Source organism: Plectropomus leopardus, chromosome 13 (genome assembly GCF_008729295.1).
Source record: "Plectropomus leopardus isolate mb chromosome 13, YSFRI_Pleo_2.0, whole genome shotgun sequence".
NCBI classification, from domain to species: domain Eukaryota; kingdom Metazoa; phylum Chordata; class Actinopteri; order Perciformes; family Serranidae; genus Plectropomus; species Plectropomus leopardus.
In genome coordinates this window covers 2655428-2679793 of record NC_056475.1, presented here as the reverse complement: position 1 = coordinate 2679793, position 24366 = coordinate 2655428, and the positions used below count along the sequence as shown (strand labels likewise).

The 24366-nt window shown below is 36.8% G+C and overlaps 1 protein-coding gene across 1 annotated transcript in view; it reads right to left on the bottom strand.

Annotated features, from left to right (window-relative positions):
• Positions 1-20074: 20074 nt before the first annotated feature.
• The window catches only part of LOC121952721 (sodium/calcium exchanger 1-like), a 28613-nt gene continuing 24321 nt past the window's right edge, over positions 20075-24366 (bottom strand). Inside the window, exon 6 of the mRNA XM_042499532.1 lies at positions 20075-21780. Coding sequence (XP_042355466.1) covers positions 21401-21780 — 380 coding nt within the window. The 3' untranslated portion in view covers positions 20075-21400. The remainder of the gene's footprint in view (positions 21781-24366) is intronic.

The following is a 24366-nucleotide window of genomic DNA, read 5'->3' as shown; positions in this document are numbered from 1 at the left end:
TGTAGCTATTAACAAGGGAAAATAATGGAAACAAATAAGTCGGAACACTTTGTTCTGCTTGGCTGTGACTTCCCAGAGAAGCAGATTGAGGCGGCTCAGTTTTTGAAAGACAAACACACACACACACACACACACACACACACACACACACACACACACACACACACACACACACACACACACACAGAGCAACAGCAGCACCCAGAATGTAGTGTGTGTTGGCAGGCAGAGCAGGTAGCTCACAGCCTTTTATCGGGCTCCATTAATGTGCTGAAAAAAAAAAACCAGCCAACTGGAGGGATTTCACATGAACACAGTTAATTAAACACAGTTTTAATTAACCTCCTAATCGACAGCGCTCGCACCATTTTACAGTTTATTCTCACAGGTGGATCCTGCCACTAACTGCCCTGTGGCAGCAGATAAAAACACACACAGAGACGACAGGATATATGAATTCTCAGCAGTATTTTGCCTTTTCTGTCAACACTTAAATTATGTTAAACTCCCTTCAAAACTAGATCACAGCAACTGACATAAACAGTGGTGGGGAAGGTACTCGAATCTTTACTTAAGTAAAAATATCAATACAGCAATTTCCAAAGTCCTGCATCCAGTTAACCCCATGAAACCTGGATCAGCATCAGTTTTCTTGTGCTTGGTTCAGATCCCTTTCACAAGTATTTAAATCTTTCAACCTCTGGAACCTTTATTTCAGAAAGAGAAAGAAAGAAATGTCCCAAAAATTGCTTGAAATTAGTAGATTTAGATTTAGATTTTTTAAAAAAGCTATAAACTATATTTATAATTATCATAATTATTTATTTAAAATATGACATCCAATTTTTTTTTCTTAAGCACCTTTTTTCAGATTATTTCCTTTTCCTATTTTTTTTTTTTACTTTCCTTTGATTTTTGTTTTTTTAAAGGTTATCTTCTTTGTTTTTTTCTTATCTTATTTTCTTTGTACTTAAAAAAAAAGTAATTTTGTGCATTTTTTTGAGTCATCTCTTCTGAAGTTGCTCATTGCCTTCTCTCCAGGTTTTTGAGAAAAATCATGCCAGTTTTCTCTGGTTTCTAGGGATTAGTTAAAAAAAAAAATCATTATAAAAGTACTTTATTTAAATTCCATTTTACTGTATTTTATTTAATGTTATTATAACAGTAATGTATTCAAATTTAATATATATGACTAGCTATTTTAACTTAATAGCAACTGCAGTTTATTCGATAATTTTGTATTTTAGTACTTAACATAAGTTTAAATGACATTTAGAAATGTGGAGAAATGTATTGTGTATCATGATATAGCCCTAAAATATTGTTTTGAAGCCCTAGTACTAAGTAATATTCCTCCTCCTGCTTACAGGAGATGCATCTTCCACACACAGACTCAGTTGGTTTGCTGTTGAGCTGCTGATGTGACTGAAAATCAATGAACAGGTTTCTCCAGAGGACACCACCATGTCAACATGTTAAAAAAAGTGTGTTGATGGATTTGTGCTGTCAGCAAACTGACAAGGATTACTGACAGCACATGAGCCAGTATAGGTTTGTTACTGTGTCAGGTGTCCTGGCCTCTGGACTCTGTAACCTCGGCTTCCTTAAGCAGCAAAAGCAGGAGTGCAACTGTATCAAAACCAAAAACACATGTAAAAAGTATGCCAGCTTGGTAATTATTAACAAAATTGTTTGAATTGATTGAATTTTGTTGATTATTACAAAACTAGATGGGCTAAATAATGCAAGTACACAAGTCAAAAGAAGCGGTTAAGACCGTAACATGCCGTTCTGATACTTTTGCAAATTATCATCAGTTTTCTTGTAATTTTAAACATTTTTTGACAATATTTTGGGTTTTTTCCTAAAATTACTTATCGCCTTCTTCTTATGTTCTTATAGGAATAAGGCCACTTTGTTCAGGTTTCAAAGGGTTATGTAAGAGGTGTACTTAGGATTTTCCTGAAAAACAGTGTAGAGTCTCAAACAGAGTTAATCCCCCACAATTATTATTTATGACCCACTAGAAGTGTGTGGTGGTTTATTTTTCTGCAGGGGCTCCTCGTTCTGCCTGTATTTTTCTCATTTTCTTTTCATGTTGCTGTGTTTGGGATGTTTTTGGGAACACCGCTCAGGTGCACCACCTCTCCCATATAAGAGCAAGAAACACAGACTTTGTGGTGGTTTTGTGTCTCTTTTCTGGCATCTCTTTGTTGTCATTTTGCATCTTTTTGTGCTTTTGTGTTTCTTTGAGATCATTTTGAGGTTATTTTTTGAGGTTTTGCCTCTTTTTGTAGTTACTTTTTGTCTCTTACCAGTTCCATTGCATCTTTTTGTGTTTATTTTGTGTGTTTTTGTGTTCAGTAGCTTCTTTCCCACTGCACAAAAACCCACTAACACCTGCCAACATTTTGTATGTAATGAGAAAGATCACAGTTGGGTCAAATGACTGTGCAGTAGTCATGGGTATTTATCTGCTCTGGCTCTGATCGGCAGTGATTTATTACTATGGCACTATTTGTTACATCTGAACTATTCATTATATTTGCAATATTCATCCCATTTGCACAATAATCATTTACCGCACAATAGAAATAATCGCTCACTTCCCATTTATACTTGAAATTGGTGTCTGTTTGTTTTCATATGTGCCTTCTTTAACTGCAGTTTTAATGCTTTTATTTGTACGTACCTAATGTTAATACTTCTTTTATTCTTTTGTTTGTGTACTTGCATATTCACGTCGGTGGTCTGGAAGAAACGGCATTTCAATCCTGTCTATGCCCTGCAAATGTGGCAGAATTGACAATAGTGTTGCCTTTGATTTGCACAAACATCGATCCAAATTTATCTGCACCGAGTTTGAAAAAGAGAATAGAAAAAGAAGTAACCATGGTAACATTTTCATGGACCCCTATGCTGCTTTCTGCTATTTACTAACCTGTTTTACCGCCTGTCTGTGATGTTAAACGCAACAACAGAAACTCAGTCTGCTGCAGTTCCGTGTACACAGCTCTGGTCTACTTGCATAGGGAAAGGAGTCTATGGCCTGTTTTATTGTTTTTTTTCCATCATGTTCGGTAATCCATCCATACTCAGGTGAGGCTGGGACTTAATAAAAATGGTAGTGACCAGGTGCCAGTCTATTATCAGCATAAATCCAAGAGAGAGGTGTGAAAATCAAGAACACGGTGCCAAAAAAAAGCAAACATAATGAGCGAATCCGTGGTTGACTTTTACTGTCATTTTCAATTTACAAACGGTAGCTGACAACTCCTGCATAGCATACCTTAAATAATGAGCTTTAGCTGTGCTGCAGATTTTATTTTTACCTTTGGGCAAAGACGGGCTGTTTCCCCCCTGCTGATTGAAAACCTGTGTGAGTCACTTTTCTACTTAATAATGTAACCTGACCACCTGATTGATGAAAGGGAAACAAATGGAGGTTGTTGCCTTTGTGTTTTCATGCCGTGGACGTTTTCTTAACCTTCAGGAATGTGCACCATCAGATTTACAGATTTAATGCAGATCATTACTCCATTATTACATGCTATGAGCGGAGTAAAAGAGCCTTGAGCTATGAGCGAATGATGGTCTCATGAAAGAACAGAAACAGTTTAATTGGCCTGCACGGACGCTGATATCAGATAACGAGCTAATTCACAAATCAGCAGAGCAGCAGAAAATGATCAAGCTCATCAGGATTTAAACACTCGAGCACGATTTGGCATCAAGCTCCAACAAGCCAAACAGAAAACAGACTCTCTGATGTTTTGCTAAACACTGAAAATCAATTTGCACCAGCGCTGACGCTTTGTGGGCTGCATTCAGTTTAGTTCCAAATTCACAAATGAGGTTAAAGTCTGCTTCTATTAAATACAAAAGTCTGCACGGCACTGCAGAGAGCCTTGACACCGGTGTCACAGCAGCATGTAGAGTCTCACTTTTAACATCCGCCGGGGTGGAAATGTTAATTGCGGCAGAATAGGTTGTAGAGGGGGAAAGGCGGCAGAGAGAGAAGCGCCTCCTGCCCATCACAAATATGATACGAATGTTAATGACTTCTAAAGCACCCTGCACAGATGGCTGCTCGCCAAACTGAGCGAAAACATAACATTTGAATGAGCTTTTCCACCCCAAACTTTCATAACACGAGCCATTAAATTACCAACAGTGAGAGCGTAATGAGCATGTTAATATGTGAAGGAAGTGTTTCTCAGTCCAGTAAAATATGAATGTTTGTTTTGATATTATTTTATCACAGGTGTGTGTTTTATTATATTCTTTTTTATTTTAAAAGAAACTTTTGTATTGTTTATTTTTTAGTTATGCAAAATTTGAATTTTACATTTTTTAATGTATTTATTAAATGTGTCTTATAAATATATATGTACATATTAAATATATGATCACTTTTAATTTAAAACTGCAGCTCTTAAATTAATATGATCCCAAAGGGATCATATTACAAATTAACTCTCATAGTACAAATGTACAATAGTACAAATGATCTGACGCATCCCTTTGAAACCTGACAAAGTGTCATAATTTCTTTAGTAAAACGCTACAAGAAAATTACCTTAAAATAAGCACAAAAAGATTTATAACCTTGAGAAAGTACAAAAAATAAAATAAAAATATTTTGTCTGTAGCATAGTTTTGAATATAGAATTATAATAATTATGAATAAGGTTTTTTGGACATTTTTTCTTTTTGTTTTTTTTCCCATCTCTTGCTTTTCTGTACAGTTCTTGCCAAGTTGCTCACTGCCTTTTCTCCATGCTCTCAAAAGAAGTCAGTCCAATTTTCCAAAGTTTCAGATTTAAATGCTTGTGAAAGTGGTCTGAATGCAGCACAAGAAAAACTGATGTCGATCCAGCTGATGAAGGGGTAAAGAATGTCTCAAAACAAATTTAGGGTGAATTTAATTTTCCGACCAAATTTTAGTAAGACAGAAATAAAAAAGACCAGACTAAGTTAAAGAACAACAGAATAAATCCTGACGGGAAACGTAAGTTATTATGACTCACACTCTAATCAGGCTAAAGTCACACATCTAATGACGTAAGATTTACTGGAGACAAAGGGAAATGACGTGCGGCTTGAATTCCTGCTGCATGCGATGACCTGATTGTGACTCAGATCCTTAAACCAGAGTGTGTTTTCCCAACGATGGCATGATAACGGTACAGTAATGACACAGACAGGGACGAGCCTTGTGTTGAACAGTAAGCATTCTTAAATGTGACCAGGGTCGACAGCACTTTTCTTGTGCTGCTTTTAGACGCCTTTCACACGCATTTAAATCTTTGAATTCTGAGTAAATATGTGTGATTTCTTTGAAAAACACGAAAAAAGGGCAATTAGCAACTTGATAATGTTCCACAAATTGCAAGGAATTAGTAGATTTTTTTTTAAAGCTGGGGAAAACGTATTTATAATTATCACAATTACATATTTAAAATTCTGTTTTGAAATCATTGTATTTGTTGTGCACTTTTTCCAGGTCTTATTTGCCTTTTTTTAATACATTCTTTTGTTTTGTTTTGCTAATTTCCAGGTAATTTTCATTCATAATTTAATTTTCATTCATTCATAATTTATTGTCATTTGGGGGGATCATTTCTTCTTTCATTGCTATTAAAGGCAATAAACACCTTGGTAATGTTCCAGAAATTGCAAAAATTGCAGCTTTCCCTGTTTTTTCTTTATTAGAACAAAAGGAGAAAAAAGCTATGGAAAATACATATATTCATAATTATCACAATTACATATTTTAAATTATGTTACAGAATCATTATTATTTTTAAGCAACCTTCCAAGTCTTGTTTGACTTGTTTTTATAACTTTATTTTACATTTTTTGTTTTAATAATTTTCTGTTTTTGTTCTTGCACTTACTTCTTGATATTTTGGAGGTTATTTCTTTTTTAATAGCTCATTGTCTGCTTCCGTATTTTTGAAAGAAATCAAGCCAATTTGCTCGGATTTCAGAGGGTTAATCCTAAACGAACACTGCTAATCTGTGTTAGCATATTGCTGATTTTTTCCTCACTGTAATCTGATTTGTTTCACTGTGTCATCAGAGGTCACACCACTACAGGCGAGTGAGGGGAAGTCAAAATAATCACATCACCTAATCTCCACAGTCAGCCGACAGAAAGTGATGGAAGCAACTGCACAAACTGGCCAATCAGAGGGCAGCGTTGATAGGGAACATTGAGCCATTTCTCCTTTCCTTCCACTATTCCGTCAAAATGATTTCACACGGAGACTGACACCTGACTGTTAGGACATAATCCCATCATATCCAAGGCTAAGCAATTTTCTTTTATTTCATTATTTTATAGGAGATAAAGTGGTTGCACTTTGGCTGCAGAGCTGTATTTTTTTCAGGGTGGCCCAGATTTCCTGCCCCAATTTACACAAATCAAATATTTGCATCAAGAAGCAAAGCAATGCTAATGCAGACAGCCCCTCCAACAGCACAATGATTTAAAAAGGAGAGCCTGCACATCGTCATGGCACATTGTAATGTTAAAAAAAATAAGACCTCCATAAACCAAAAAATCCTAAAATAGAATACTAAGAATAGAAAGTGACAAAAGCAGCTTGGAGAAAGGTTTTGCAGTTGGTTGGGATTTGAGCTCTCTGTCACACAAAGATAAGAAGAGGATATGTGCTCTGAATATATTTTAAAATCTTCGGAGAATTATCTCTTTTAACAAAAAAAAAAAAAAAAGCACAGTCATGGTTACGATGAATTTTTTTTATCTGCTGACATTTCCCAGATCTGAGCACCACCAAAATGTGATGTGATGCTCGCGCCAAAACAGTTCTGTCGAACCAAATGTCCTCGAAAAACTGCAGTTTTCTGACATGACGGATCTTTGCAAACAAACAGTCAAAGAGACAGACGGGCATGAAAAACAGATTAATTGGAGGAGACAACAACCGAACAAACGCAGTCTAATATTACACACTGAAAGCTGCTGTGCGCTCGGTGGCAGGAATTGATCGATGTTTTGTTTCAGAGTGTATTTTGATCCGAACCAGGGAAGGAATAGTGTTTGTAAGAATCCACAATGTTCACAGGGAAGACATGCCTTTGTTTTCTTGAAAAATCACCAAAAATAAATACATTTTAAAAAAAGAAAGGAAGAAAATGGCCAAAAAAGAAGACATGCCTCTGTTTTCTTCAAAAAATGGCAGTAAGATAAATGAAAAATACAGACATTTAAAGTTGTATACCCCTCAAAAACACAAGTTTCCCAGTGCTTACATTACCTGACATGCCTCCCCCTTTTTGCACCACCCCTCTCCTCTCATAAATAACGAACAGTCCCTAAGTTATATTTAAATATTCAGTTCTAACTCTGCTCTGAATTCATTATTCTTTTAAATAATATATATTTTTAAAAAGCTGTCATATAGTCATTAAAAAGAACCAATAAGGACTATCAATGGTCATTTTGGAGAATGTATGGTCTTGAAAACTGTCCTCAAAGTCATAGAAAAGTCATAGAAATGTATTGGTAAAATGTGTATGAGTCCTGATTCCAGGAACTTGTAATATCGAACAAGCGCAGGTCCCCAAACCATATTGTCTCCTGCAGGCATTTCCTTTCCCCTCAGAAAAATAACAACAAAAAACGATCTGAAACTTTCCTATTTGACAGAAGGTTGCTCAGCTTGAACAAAAAAAAATCAACAATAGAAACATCTGTTAGCTGCAGTGTGGGAACAACAGTCTGTTTCAGTTCCCCCTCTGGAATTTATGCCAGACCGTCTTTATATCCTTGAAGAAAACCTCCAAGAAAGAATGAGTGTGCATGAAAACAACACAAGACACCCTGAGGCTGTCGAAGCCGGCCTGCAGCATCATTATTTAGAGGAAGGAAGGCTTAAAGGAATACCTCACTCACAATGTGACCGCTTGTGTATAAATTACTCACCCCGTGGTACCTTGAATTCATGAAGGAAACATTGTTTTCCTTGCATGCCTCAACGGTGAAAAAACATAGAAAATATTTGAAGAAATGAGGTAAAAAGGGTCCGTGTTTAACTACAGCAAAACTATGTCAAAACATCCTTTTACAGCTCTTATTATCAGTTGTAGGCTAACTTTCCAAACACATGTATTTTTGCACTAAAACCTGGCAGGTGTTTTTAAAAACATCATGTTTTTATGCATTTTGCAGGGTTACCCAGTCATAAAAATTCTGGAAAAGTCATATTTTCCAAGCATGGAAATGTCATGTAATAAGTAAAAATCTTCAGTTTTGGAAAAGTTATGAAATTCATCAAAAGCATTGATAGTATCAGAAAAGTCTTGGATTTTTTTTTGTGTATAATGAAATTGTTACAGTAATCTTCTGTAGATAACCTTCCAAGTAGTGTAAAAAAATGGCAAATTTTCTGTAGCCATTGACTCTACGTTGCTACAGTATGCGTTGACGTGTGATGTTTTGTTCATCATCACGAACATTTCCTCATTTCTTCACCGCTTTCCATCTCTCCCTTCATGTGGCAGCTGCCTTTTTATGTTTGAATACAGTTTGAATCTGATATGTTTAAAAAAACACAGGCGAGTTTAGCAAGTTAAAAAAAAATCATTATTGTCCCTTGAAAGGTAGGGATGTGCAATAAAATCAGTACGTCATTGGTATATAACAGATACCGTCTTTATGATGAAATATCAGTCTCGGCCTGAAATGAACATTTCTTCTGATATGAACTGCAGACAAGATGATGCTTTAATTATGCGACTCTGATTAGTTGAAAAAGGTTAAATTTGCCCCAGTTTTGGGAACTGTCAGGATTGTCTTGGGCCACGTTTGAATGGCCCTACTAAAAATTTTAAGTCTTTCCTTTGTGTTTAAAAAACATCTACGTTCATATGCTAAAATTTTGAAATCGATCCCTGTGTACAATGATCCACAAAACAGCCAAATACGCTGTAATATGCATGTCTGACCAGTTACTGATGGTGTAACTTGGAAATTTGAAGTGCAACCGTGATGCCATCGTTCTTGCGGGATCCGCAAATTGTCAGGTTAATTGGCGGCAAAAAGGGTTGGAGTTCTCAAAAGATTATACTCTGGAACCCACTTAAAAAGTTTGTGTTTTCAGGCCCCCAAAACGCTGTTGTCCTGTGAACGAAAGCTCAAAACACAACAAAAGTTGAGCATTTCATGCAAGAACAGTAAACAGCCCTTTAGATAGGAAGCGAAAACTGGACCCCTGCATGAAAGTCCGGGGTCTGTTGGACCACCTCCAGCCCTGTAGGGACCTTTGTGCTCCTGGTATTACGTGATTACTAGCAGCGTTTCAACCTGATGCCGTCCAACGGCTTATCATAGGGACGCAACAGGTTCTGTCTGGCCGCATTCTCAAAGGACGCTGCCTGTACGCGCATCATGTCATGGCAAGTGCCGTCCAGTCGTCTGGCTGCGTATAACAACACCCACACATTGTGCTGCGTATAATGTGGATGGGAAAAATGGCTTTTAGTGTCTGTATCTTACGCCGCAAGCACTGCAAAAGTGGCTGTATTTGACGACTTTGGAATGAGAACCGTATACACAAGTTATGTGAGCGATTGTAAACTAGTGTTTTTGTATAGTCTTGCTGTTGTCACATGTGGACCCCTATGACCTCAATCCATAATGAATTGTAAATGTGAGATTAATTTTAAGGCTAGATTTTATACATTTCTGTACTTAAGCACCTCAGAAGTTAACTTCTCTTGCGCTGTCCACAAATAATTTGTCCACTTTCTATAACTCATTATTATTCAGTCACCAAAGACTATCCCAGCATGCATTAGAATAGGCCAACAGTTCATGGTAAACAAACACAATCACATCTGTTAGCAGGTTAGAGTCTCTAGTCTGTAGGGATTAAATTAAGAGAAAAGACTACAGCTGATAAAATAATTTGATTGCAAATATTCAGAAATTATTTGAACCCTTTAGAACTTTAGCAAATAAGCTTAAATTCCTAAGAAATCAAAGAAATTAATCAAAAATTTGCAACAAATTAGTATGAAGTTATAAAGCAATTACCTGAAAATTGGCAAAGAAAAAAGTAAAACATAAAGTAAAACAACAAAAACATACGAGGACATGATCCCAAAAAAGTGCCAAAATTAAAAACAAATATGATATATTCTGTAACATATTTTAAATATATTTTTCTGATCATCATAAATAGAGTTTCTGGACATTGTTACTTATCTTATTTTATTTTTTATAATTTTGCAATATCTCTCTTGTTTTTGTTTTTGGGATTGTTTTTTTTTTTTACTAATTGTTTGCTAATTTTTGGGTCATTTTTTTCTTTCATTTCATATTGCCTTCTTCCTATGTTTTTTTTTTTAAATAAATCAAGCCAATTGGCTCAGGTTTCAAAGGATTAACACAAGCTCAAGAAACTTTCACATTTTGTTCTACAAAAAAAATATGTCAGCAAATACCCCACTATGAACTTTGAAGCTTTTATGTCTTATAAAGGCAGCTGCTAATAAGTGGCTAAGTGAGTTCCAGGTCAGCCTACAAAAAAAGTCATCCCCGGGGCACTCTATTAAAACACAGAAATGGCTGCCTATAATTTTATATGGAGGTCTGATGAAAGCATTCGAGTCAACTCCAGTTTCTATAGGCCAGAAAATCTAAACTAAACGCAGCTTCAGACTATGAGCCGCAGTTTGTGTGAGTTGGCTGATCAATTTCCACTACACTACAATTGACTCGGTGACATTATTGAGCCATATTATCATAAAAAATGTTCTTAATGCAGGTTAAAATTGCTTTGAATGTGTCCCCACGCTGCTTGGTCTGAAACACAAGTCTACCTGCAAATGCACTGCAGTGATTCCTCTCTCTGTGTGTGTGTGTGTGTGTTGCTTGTAAAGTTAGTGCCTCAAGCTGCTTGTCTAACACTAACCAGAGTCCCAACATAGTTAATGCTTGCTTTCTCCCCTCTTTTTCTTAGAAGATAATTTTTGTAAGCTATAAACACAAATAGGCTGTAGTTTAATCTAAATTGTCAGCATATACATATGTGTCTGTCGGCTCCTTCCTGTCTGCACATTCTCTTTTGTGTCTGCCGGATTTATGCTCAGCATTGTCCAGGACTATGAAATATATGTCAATAAATCACCTACTGATGCTATTTAAAAAATTACAGGCGCACGTGCTGCATATCTCCGCTGCTCTGGCTCTCATCAGCTCTTTGCTGCATCTCATCAGCACCACTGCAAGCACAAATAACCCAGCTATTAATATTTACATTCCTCCTCTGCATTGTTGTTTATAGGGCTGTTCTGCAGAGCGGTAATGGAAAATCTATTAGTTCCCGTCTGTCTGCGCGGTCGCTAGATGGCGCAGCGCCTAATTTCTTTGTATTTTTTTAATCGCTGCACATTCTTTGAACCCTTTTGATGACAAATAAAGCTGATGTGGGCGACGCACAGGGCCCGAGCCAGCAGGCCTGCTCAAGTGTGTAGAATTTGTTGTCCTGGCTCTTTCACATGGCTGCAGTTATTTATCCATAAATAACGCACGCTTTTTATAGCAAACAATAATTGCTGCACTCTTTTTGCAGCGGTGGATAGCATGAGGATGCATTGCAATGGTTTAATTAGTAGATTAAAATCCACGGGACGCATGCAGACATTAAGGAGGCGCTTTTTCCTGTGCTGTAAGCTAAAGCTGACCAACACGTAGTGCTGTGACAGCCGCTGCACTGAGCTCAGCCTGCTGCTGCTGCTGCTGATAATGATGGTGGGGGCTCACAGGCTGCAGGCCGACCAGACCCACCGCCGCGATAAGTAGCCAAAAAAGAAACATCACTTACATCAAGCGTGGCAGTCCCGTGGTGTTTTCATCATTTATGCGCAGCGGAATGAGAAATCTTCATGTCTGTTGTGGCCCGAGTAGCGCGACCCGCCGCGTTGGTATGATCCAGATGTGTAACACCTTCCCTGCCTGCTTTCATTGATTTAAAAAAAAGAAATAAAAATACTAAAAAAATAATTTTAAAAAAATAGTTGGAACAGAAGATGCACAGCTCTGCCGGAGTTGAGATAAACAGATAAATAAATAAATGTGATGAGGAGTGCTTGGCTAACTCAGCTGGCGTCACGTCTGAGCGTGTGTCACTCTGAGCTGCGATGCGTGTGTGAGGAGACACTGACGGGGGAGGTGGGCTCTATTGTCTCCACTGTGGATGACATCATCCCAGACCAATGGCGAAACACACGAGATGAAAGGCTCAGGGGCGAGCACGCAGCACGTGCGGGCTGGTGGAGGGAGGGGGGGGGGGGGGTGTTGAACTGACAGCCCGCAAAATAAATACATAAATGTCGAAATAAATACGTAAAATACGTAAAAAAAAAAATACGCTAAAGTTCAAGTTCTTTATCATATGCACAACAATTACAGACAAGCAGTGGTTTGCTCCAACAATGCTTATTAAATATCGATAGAAAAAGAAAAAGAAAAGCATACAATTTACAAACAAAATAAGAATCTAAACATAAAATAGTGCAACTGTTATTTATATATTTTAGTACATAGTAGTATAAGAATTTTAGTTCTGTGTCTATATACAGATGTGTAAACAACTGTAAAGACAAAAACAAAAACAACCCCCCCCCAAAAAACAGCACTTTAAACTACTTACACTTTATTGCATATAACATGCAAAGCAAAGTAAAATAACAGTAACTGCAAATAAATCTGAATGTAACCAATAATATACTAAATGTAAATAATTAGTGCAAATACTGTATGTTTATATTCAGAGATGTAAACAGTTTTAAAAACAACAGCAAAACCACAAACAGTGCAAGTTAAAATAAAAGATAAACAGCTGTTTAAAAAAACAAACATGCATGTTGAATTTGATTTCCATGAAAAGTATTGAGGAATATGTGCACACACTTCAGACAAAGCTGTCTTATCCCTAACAGTAAAATACACATTTCTCACTTCACAAGAAGAGGAGATGATTGACACGGATGTCATGCTGACCAGAAAATGATTTTCTCATTGTGTGAAATCATAAAGTCAAATGGAGCCGACAGTTCCAGACTAATTTTAGCAGTTATAGCAGCTACAATGAGTTTTTAACCGGTTATGAAACAGTCCCAATTTAATACTGACGTCTCTATTTGACCTACAAAAGCAAACAAGAACATCTTTGTGAACATTGGCTATTTTTTTGTGTGCTTTCTACATAGTTATTATTAATGCATGTCCCTGAGTCCATTTCTGCACCAAATCACACAAAATTATTTGTTAAATTAGGAGGCAAAGAGAGTTTTCTTCAGAGAATATTATTTCTGACATTATGTTTTGTGGTTATAACTGATGCTGGGGCAGTATCAGTCAAGAGAAAAAAGAAAATAATTGACCAAATACAAAAAATACCCAGCAAGCATAAAGGAGTAAAGATAAAGGAACAGGGGAAAATAACACAAGTCAGCTAGGTGCATGAACAGCACTTTGTTTTACAGCCAACATATAACATTTATTAATCTCACATAGCCACAGATAGATTCATTACTTCATTGCTGTGCATCCTGCAAAACATCAGCGTTTTGAAAAAGAAATGTATTGTAAAAAGTTCCATCTTTCTTTCTCTCACTTCAAAAACAAATGCTAGTTGGCTACATCAAGATCTTTACAATATCAGGTGCTCATGGGAAATGCAGTCTTCTATCAGGGTAATACTATTGCGCTTGTCCACAGGGGCTGCCAAAATCTGCACAAAATGGAAAGTCCTTGTAGTTTCTATAATGGAACTTCAGCTGTCACTGAGGCCAAAAAAATTACAGATAGCAAGCAGAGTTATTTATGACATATCTGGATTATTCATTCAGCCCGAGGTTTGCTTTGTGGTTTTCACTATCTTGTTGGGTTTTTTTAACTGATGACTGATGCCTGCTGGTACGGAGAGTTATTTCCTTTCATGGAGGCTCAAAACATACCTGCTGGTTCCCTGTTGGTTGTAGTCTTTGCAGTTCCTATCTATGCAACTTTTTGGGTTGAGAAACAAACAGCGTGAGGAGACGCAGCAGTCGTCTTCTTTGCCACTAAATCTTTGACATTGGTTCAATGCGTCTGGTCTGTTTTGACCCTTTGAAACTTGGATCAGTATCAGTTTTCTTGTGCTGTGTTCAGATATCTTTTACAAGCTATTTAATCCTTGAAGTCTAAAAAAATTGATCTGATTTCTTTCAGAAACTTGAGTGAAAAGGCAATGAGCAACTTGGCAAAACATGTCTCGCAAATTGCAAGGAATCAGTAAAAGATGACATGAAAATGACCAGAAAATAATTTTAAAAAGAAGAAAATCGAGAAATATTATGTTTATAAATATATAAATATATTATATAAATATTATAGGGAAAAAATGAAAAAAAAGAAATAAATTACAGTCTAATGTGGTGCGAGGACCCTCTTGGAATGCAAGGAATTATTTTTTTTATTCGGGCAACTCCTACACAGTTAATCCGATCCAGATGAAATTCTGTCTGTATGATCTAAAGACCTTCACGATTGAAAGTTATCAAAAGTCTGCGCAAAACTTTTACCGTTTGTCTGTGGCTTAGCATTGTATGCCGATGTTTTGCTGTAGAGGGGGAAATTATTATAACTTTACTGTACATGCTCAAAAGTTGAAAGATAAAAACTAGCTCCACAGCCTGTTGAACATCACTTTGATATCAAACATTCTCCGCAATTCGAACAAAATACTGGAAAAAAAAGAAATAAATTACAGTCTAATGTGTGAATGCACGACCCGTCGATGTTGATGAAGCAGGTCTTGTAGATGTCGAGACAATCTTCATGTCACTCTTATTTAATTTTTTTATTTCCACTTTTTTTTCAGTGTTAACTTTTTGTCACCGTTTTGTCATGGGCGTTGGGGGCTGGGAGGGTGTTTATTTTCAATATCAAAATTTTCTGTCACTGTTCTAGCTCCACAGGAATGAGGAAAAAATGTTTTAAAATGTGTGAAAGGAATAAATGTGACTGTAGTGTGATTTTTTCCTGTAAATAATACCTTTGTCTGTCCTCTCTATGTGTGTCCCTCAGGTCAGGAGCGTATCGGCATCGATTGCAAATACGAGCATGAGGGGAAGGTCCAGTTTGTGATTGACGTGGTGTACGCCATGGCCCACGCAGAGGGACCTGTGTCCCAAAAACTCTGGCATCTGCCCCGAGATGGACCTGACAGGAGGGTAGAAACTGCTCTAGTACATCGGCAGCATCAGCATCAACGGTAAGTGGACGGACGCTTCTCTACTCCTGCAGTACCTCACCCGGCACGGGGGCCATGCTTTGTGAAGCTGATCATTGCTTTAGCATGTTTTTGAAATAAATAAAACCGTTTTGCTCAAGTTTTAAAGGGTTAACATGGGGGTCTATGGGGACCACCCTGTGTTGGAGCCAACATCGAGTGGCCAGTTCGATGAACTGCAGTTTTAAGCACTTCTGCACTGGCTTCATTTTTCTCGGCTGTTACTGCGTGATTTCACTATATTTGACATCGCTCCCTCCTCTGGCCTTTCTGCTCTTATCTCTCAGAGGTGGCAGAGGTTTGATCTCTTCTTTGCCCATTCAGGGACTGCACCTGGGTTTATTTTTTCACAAATATGTGGCCTGCGTCATCTCTTGTGGCCTTCAAAGACCTTTTGTGGGTTTAAAGGCTCTATAAAAGACTCCCAGATGCTGCTTTGGTTTTACAAAGACATCATCAACTGTTGCCAAACAGCAATCTGGCACAAACAGTATGCCAACCAGCTGGCACTTTGGCGGCCTATGCTACATGCAGCCATGGAAAAAATCCCCGCTGAGGGTCTCTCAAGCTGCAGACCTCTGCATAGACACCCTTGATCACCCAAGTTTACTCAGGATTAGAGGAAGTACAGCTGAGTAGTGGCCGGTCTCCCTCATTTTTAGCTACATTAAAATTGTGCGTTTCTACCTCTGACACACAGCCTCTACGTGGAGAATCACAGCTTTACCATCTTTATCGCCAAAAATACTACTTCCTCATGCAGCAACATCCCCTTAAATTTCTTAAATTATTTTCTGGGAAAGAGAATTAGTCTGTCATGAAAATGTATTTTAAAATATCAATACAGTATATAAACAAACATAAGAGAAGTGAATTCCAGATGCACTAAATGTTCTTAATCATGCAAAACTCAATGCTGAATCCCGTTTGTCACCATTAGCACAGGTAACATCCCCCTAAACACTATAAAAGGGCAGGTGTTGTGCCGTGTGCAAAGACGCATGTTTTAGTAAGCCATAAAACATGACATGAAAAAAATCATGCTAAAGTATGTAAACAAAAAAGATATAAATAAGTAACAGTAGTATATACATAGTTTGTATTAAAAAAATACATAAAAAATCATGGTGTAATATTTCAAAATGTTTTTAAAGTACATAAACATGACCCCAAAACCTCATACTGTAGCATGTCATTGAAAATGTAATAAAAAAGTCATGGTCTAGTATGTTAAAAAATGCAATCAAAATTAGATTAAAAGACAGCACGGTATTATAAAACTAATACTCATTACTATTACTAAATACTAATTTACAATACAATGTATGTATTGTCATAAAACGTCATATTTTAGTCTGTCATTAAAAAAAAAATCACTACATTATGTCATTGGCCTTTCGTTCCCGCGACAGTGGCCCTTTAGGGGCCTGAAACTACTACCAGACATTATAATAACTCTAAAACATTATCTAAATTTTATGATATGATATTACTTCCTCAAATGTGAAATTTATTTTCCCTTGCACCTTGGCAACAATTTGTAGCCTGTAAAAAAAAAAACAAAGGGTTTTTTTGGTATATTGCTTGAGAGTGCTGTCGACCACTCGTTAAATTGTCTCTTACCTAAGAGAAAAGCAAAAATAAGAAATCATAGGTGAATCCCAAAAATCAATGGGTACTAAAAAAAAAATCAATTTTTCAGCTCAATTTAAAACTTAGCTCATAGGGAGGTCCATGAACAATTAAACAAAATAATATGAATAAAATGAGGACATAGAAAAATTAAATATATATAAAAAATTTTTTAAAAGATTCCACCGTACTACCTAAGCCAAAATAACACCATTTTCAGATTTTACCACCCTACATATATACCTAAAATAAGAACGATTGTGTACAAAAACAAAAATAAGAGTAAATTATTTCATATATGGTTTCTTGATGCATGCTGCATGAGGCCCAGTGATCCACTTATCTCCTCTGCTTACACTGGGGACACTTCGTCTACCAGCCTCAGTTCAGGCCCAGTGACAGCTGTGACTGCAAGGTGTAAAGAAACGTCTCTCAGATTCCCAAATTACCAGCGTTTAACATCCCAGCGGATTGCACCTGCTGTACTTGGTAATGTAATGTGTAAATCTGATAATGTGAATTATCACATTTGACACCTGCATTGTAATGCTCCATCTGTAAACCTCTTAATGTGTCACAATTAAACACCGCAGTGAGGCCCGTAAGCTCCAGGATATCACCTAATTATTACACAAAGTATCCATAATATACGTAATCTGTCTTTATAACATATTCTCTATTGCTGAAATGATCTGACAGCCCCTCAAGAGTTTTATCTTACCCTGACGTGCCATGTACAACAGAGATTCAATTGCGAGAGGTTCATAATCACATAGTTCTCTGTCACTTTGGAGCAGTGGGAGTGAAAGGACAGTGATGAATTTCAATGCAATTCTCTTTATATCTGTTTAGGAAGTTAGCTCACGATCAGTGGCAAAAAAAGTTCTGCTAATTCATCTGGTCCCAAGACGTGGAAGTGGCACCTCCTGTAAGCCTATTGAAGTGGCAAAAAAGACCTTGTACTAAGAATTTTTAACTATGATCTGTGCCTAATACTAATTAAATTCATGAGGGCAAAGTGAATTGAAAACATGATTGTCACTCTGGCAAACAAAAATATTTTAACAATGTAAAACGGCAGCCCCAAAATAAACATCTTTAACACAGTTAAAACTTTTTTTGTTTAATTTTTAATTTTTTTTTTTGTGGACATCTATAAAGTTCACTCGTGTTTCACTCGTGTTTATCAACTTCTGTGTTAATATACCGTGCTAAATAAGTGCTAAAATAATAAGATAAATATTATTTTATCAATTTTATTACAATTTACAATTTTATTGCAAAATTTTAGAATTTTATGGCATACAGTGAATGCTATAAAATAGGTAAAGAGAATAAAAGTTGTATAATCTAATCTAATAAAATATGACATATTATATTATATTATACTACATTACATTATACCAGGTGCCCAAAAATTAAAGAAAAAATTTTAAAAAATTTAAAAAAAGTGATACCACGGCATGTGGAAAAAAGTCATAGTATAGCATGTCGAAAAACTATTAGATAATATCATCATATAGCGTCATAGTATATTGCAAATTTGTGCCCCCAGTCTTAAATTGTTGCTTGAGGTTCTGTGGTTTTCCAGTCAATAAAGTGGTATATAACTTTTTGCCAGTTGTTTATCAGCCAGTGTCTTTACTCATTTAATCCTTCTCGGGGGCGCTGGAGCATTTCCCAGCATGCCCTTGGCAGCCAGCAAGAAAAGGATCCAGCCTCAGCATGCATATGCATATTAAGTCCATGGCTCATTTCCCACTCAATACAGCAAAATGGCAGAGCTGGGAAATATGGGTGACAAATAACAATCCAATATTTGTAAGCCTTGATGAAATTAAGAGCTTTTTTGTAAACATAAGAATAATTTAGACCAGACAGCCTATATTAAATTATATTAGATTTGAACAGGCCAGTACAAATACATCTTCCCCTGGAGAAATAGCATTTTTGTTTCATGTTTCATAGTTTTTGGGGAAAAAATGCATTTGTAATGAACATTTATTTTGATAACGATCTGGTTCTCACTAAATGTCAGCAGCACTGCAATATACTGATATGAACTTTGTGTTTTTTTCTGTCTTCCACAGAACAAGAAAGTCTGCTGCTTCATCTGCTCCAAGCATATTCAATCAGAAAAGTGCTCAATTCTCAGACCTTCATCATGTACGGTAAGTTTGAACTTTAATATGAAACGTGCAACAGAGTTATTGGCACGTAAAACTTCCTTTTTAATTGCTGAGTTAATGAGCAAAACACAAGGTAATCTCTGACAGTTTGCCCGCAAGAAATAAGGATAATCTATTGCCACAGCAGGGGTTAATTTCCCAGTTAATGTGTTTGCAATTAGTACATCTTAATTCTGGAGATAAAAAAGACAAAAGTATGAAGACACTGTGTACGCTGCAGTGGGGAAGGTGATGAAATAATTTTCATACATCAAACGTTTCTCTCTTCTAAAATATTTTTCTTTAATTTGTTTAGGATCAGGCTGATTTTTAAGGCTGTGGTTTGTAAAGTTGTCACACTGGGCTGCACTATGTTGTCAAAAACATCTTTAGCATAAAGCATATAGCATAAAAATGCAATATTATGTTATAAAAATAGAAAAAAAGTATGTTGTTCAAAATCGCGTAAGGTTGCGTTAGTATAGTGTGTTGTCCAAAACAACATAAAAAATAGGATAGTATGTTTTTCAAAATAGGATAAAGAAGTATAGTTTAGTATGTTATCAAAAACGGCATTAAGTCATAGTATAACATATCATCCAAAGTAACAAAAAAATGTCATAGTATATAGTATGTCATTCAAAATAGCATAAGAAAGTCATACGTCATTCAAAATTGCAAAAAAAAGTCATACTATAGTATGTCGTCCAAAACTGCAGAAAAAAGTCATAGTACGGTCTATAGTTCAATACATAAGAGTTATAGTACAGTTTGTCTTCAAACTGTACATCATCCGAAACTGCCTAAAAACGTTGTAGTTTAGCATGTCATCCAAAATAGCGTAAAATGCGGTGCTAATGCATGTCATCCAAAACACTGAAATGTAGAATGAAGACAATAAGGCATCTTACAGCATCATAAATGAGCAACATTTATTTCCATTTTTTGTACATTAAACGTGCATATCAATAAAACTAAAATCGATCATATAAATACCTCTACTGTAATACTGTTACAATAAATATGGCTCTACAGATTCTAGGTTAAAAAGAAAAACAACGAAAAAACCCCAACTTTTATATCAACTGCTGTGCGACACAAGGAGACACTCTCAGGAAATACTATACACGTTCTCTCTTTTAGCACATTTTCATCCAGATGATAGACTCGTTTGGTGATTGTGCTATGATTAAGATCTAATAGCTCATCCTACACTCGTGTGGAAATTGACCATTTGCTGTGCTTTTCTAAAAGTGAAGCTGAAAAAATGTTCACAGTGTCAGTGTGACAGATAAGAAAACTTGTGTCCTTCTCGAATCGGACAGCACTTTTTTTTGTCACGTAACGTTTGGGGAGTTGATGACAACATAGTGCCATGCCTTTCACCAGTTTGTGCTGGAGAGCAGAAGTGCACGCACGCACACGCACACACCAATCACACTCGCAAAAATCCTAAATGTGCTCAAGTATTGGCTTGTGTTCTCAAAAAAAGGCATTTCAACCCTGCCTATTTCAAACATAATACTGATTAAGAAAGCTTAGTGGGAAAGGGGGACCAGGCAGTGACAAGATTATGATACAGCTGTGATACACATGTACAGGAACACGTCAACACGTCAACAGCCATGTCAAAATATTACATACAGTACTTTAAAATAGATTACCAAGAAACTCTTAATCTGATAACGTGCAAAAAATATACACACCTACTCTTTCACAAAACTCCCACGCACAATGTTCATCTTTACAATGAATAAGTAATGTATAGATTGAGTAATAAATATCAACACACAAATATGTCACTTTAGTAATGTATTTCCTTTCATGTAAATGTCAAGTATAATGTCTTTCCATGCACCATCTTTAGTTTTTCATTTTATAACCAAAGTACTGCTTTAAACTTGTGCTTTCGTAACACTTAAAAACTCAAATAATTGTCCACACAGATAGAGAATATGATGCCGGATTTTTTACATTTCAAGTGAATGAGCTTTTGATGTGATTTACGATGATATCAGTGACTGGATACATGTCCAGTGTGTTTCAAAAAAGGAAGAAATGTTAAGAAGAGGTTAAATTTCAGTGGCTAAAGCTATACTTCACAGCATAGTGGGTGGTAGCAAAGTTTCAAAGTCCAAAGATTCAAAGTTAATCATATATTGTGCAGTATCAATAACTAATGATACAAATAGTTATAAACCTGTGTGAAAATAGACAAAAACAGAGACAAAACACATTTTAGACTGTAAAAACAAGAAGAGGAGCCATGTCTGTGTGTTTTCCTCTGTCTCAGAAACCAGGCACATGGCAGTAAGCCTCGAGGGAGGACAACAGGATATAGATGAACCAGAGGGAGAGAAACATGAAGAACGTGAGGAGCTTGGGTGTCCGTGGGCCCCCCAACTCACCGCCTGACACGCTGGGACGTCGGCGGTAGAGCAGCACCAACACACACACAAAGGCCATGACAGTGAAAAGGGTGACAGAGAAAGCCAGAGAGCCCGGGTCCACCTTGAACACTTTGCCTTTGGTGTGCCAGTAAACGGAGGCGATGGTCCACGCCACCCCAATTCCCAGGAAGACGTTCACTGCGTTGCTGCCTGTCACGTTGCCGATGGAGGCGTCAGCGTATTGGTCCTGGATGGCAGCCACTTTACTCGCGAATGTATCTGAAGAAAAGAAGAAATTAAACGGGAAAGAAATTAGGTGAGTTTGTGCAAACAAGCTCATATTATAGTATGTGGTTAAAAATTGCACCAAAACGTCATGGCATAGTATGTCGTCAAAAATAGCACAAAAATGTTATAGTATAATATCTCGCTAGAAATGGCTAATAAACATCATAGTATAGTTCGTGGGAAAAAATGGCACCAAAGTGTCATAATATAGCATGTTATCAAAAATGGAACCAAAATGTCACAGTATAGTATGCTGTCAAAAATGTCACCAAATGGCATCAAAATGTCATAGTATAGCATCTCATCGAAAATGACCCAAAAACTGACGTGTCAAAATATGACATTTTTTGACATATTATACTATGGCGTTTTCAGCTGTTTTTTTCAACATATTATATTATGATGTTTTTGGCTGTTTTTCGACACGTTATTCTATGACATGTTTCGGAATGCTCTAATTTGTCGTCTGAATTTTTTTGACACGTCAAAATTTGACATTTTTGGCCGCTTCTTCAACATTGTGTACTATGATGCATCTCTTGCTGCTATATGTTGTTTTCAGCAATTTCTTTGACGTGACAAAAGCTGACATTTTTTCGTCATTCTATAATATGGCATTTTTTCTGCCGTTTTTTTGCAACATTCTATGTGACGGCGTGTCTCGGCACACCATTTCATGCAGCTTTCAGCTGTTTTTGGGAAATGTCATATTTTTACATTTTTCACCATACGATTGTATTGCTTTTTGGGTCGCTTTTTCGACGTGCTATATAATAGTGTTTTTGGCAGTTTTTGCACCATTCTATCTATCTTATGTGGTTTTCAGCTGTTTTTGGGACATGTCATATTTTCACATTAGGTCTTTTTTTTTCAACATTCTGTATTATGGTGGGTTTTTTTGGCCGTTTTTGCAACATTCTATGCTATGGCTCTATTTTATGCAGTTTTCAGCTATTTTTGGGACATGTCGTATTTTGACCTTTTTTTTGCCATACTGGTGTTATGGTATTTTCGGTCATTTTTTCGACATGCTAAATTATGGTGTTTTTGGACGTTTTTTTTAACATTCTATGCCATGGCGTGTCTCGGCATGCGATTTTATGCAGGTTTTTTAGCTATTTTGGGACATTTCATATATTGACATTTTTCATCATGGCATTTTCCGGACGTTTTTTATATACACTATATTATAGTGTATATGGCCATTTTTGCAACATTCTATGCTATGGCTTGTCTCGGCACACTATTTTATGCGGTTTTCAGCTGTTTTTGGGACATGTCATATTTTGACATTTTTCACCATGCTATAGTATGGCATTTTCAGACATTTTTTCGACATGCTATATTATGATGTATTTGGCCACTTTTGCAACATTCTATGCCATGGCGTCTCTCAGCATGCTAGCACCCAGATCCTAACCCAAGCTGTTCATTCCCCTCGAAGGAAACAAACCCTGGCTTATGAGCATGTGCATCATGTTTATGAATCAGCAAAAGCAGTCAACTGAGCAAACATTGACAGGAAACAACATGGGGAGGGGGGCGGGAACTCCTCTGCAGCCTGAGAAGGAAACTTCTATCTAAACATGACACCCCAAGCAGCAGGAGGAAACTTCCTCCTGAACAACGCACCCCACGGTCAGCCAATGAGGAGAGACTAAGAGTGGAGAGAGTGATGATGCGACAGACCTCCAGATAAAAAAGAACAGCACATCATTGTGTGAGACTTTTTGAGGACTTTCAGTGTTTGTGTGCTTCTGCTTTATCTTGACCTCGTGTCAGACGGTATATGTAGCTTCTGTGAGAGGGAGGTATCTGTTTAGTGTTGATTTGCGCGTGCAGCATTTTTTTTATCTTCTAATAAAGCCTGCCTCGAGCAGTTTTAACCTTTTCAGCCATCCTTGGGTCTTTGCATTTCATTCTTCTGAGAATCTGGTGAGTGGCTAAAAAATTATTTTACAACACTAAACACAAATAGGTTGCTATCTAGTTTTGACCAACATTGAGCAAGATTGATTTCTTTTGGTCGTTTTTTCAACATGCTAAACTATGGTGTTTTTGGTGGTTTTTGCAAAATCCTTTGCCATGGCGTGTGTCGGCATGCTATTTCATGTGGTTTTACGTGGTTTTCAGTAGTTTTTTAGAAATGTCATTTTTTGACATTTTTGCCATACTATAGCCTTACTTTGTGGGTCATTTTTTCAACATGGTAATTGATGGTGGTTTTGGCCGTTTTTGCAAAATCTTATATCATGGCTTGTCTCGGCATGCTGTTTCATGTGGTTTTATGTGGTTTTCAGCAGTTTTTTAGAAATGTCATTTTTTGACATTTTTGCCATACTATAGCCTTGCTTCGTGGGTCATTTTTTCAACATGGTAATTGATGGTGTTTTTGGTGGTTTTTGCAAAATCCTTTCCCATGGCGTATGTCGGCATGGTGTTTTATGTGGTTTTATGTGGTTTTCAGCAGTTTTTCATTTATGTTATTTTTTGACATTTTTGCCATACTATAGCCTTGCTTTGTGGGTCATTTTTTCAACATGGTAATTGATGGTGTTTTTGGCCGGTTTTCGAAAC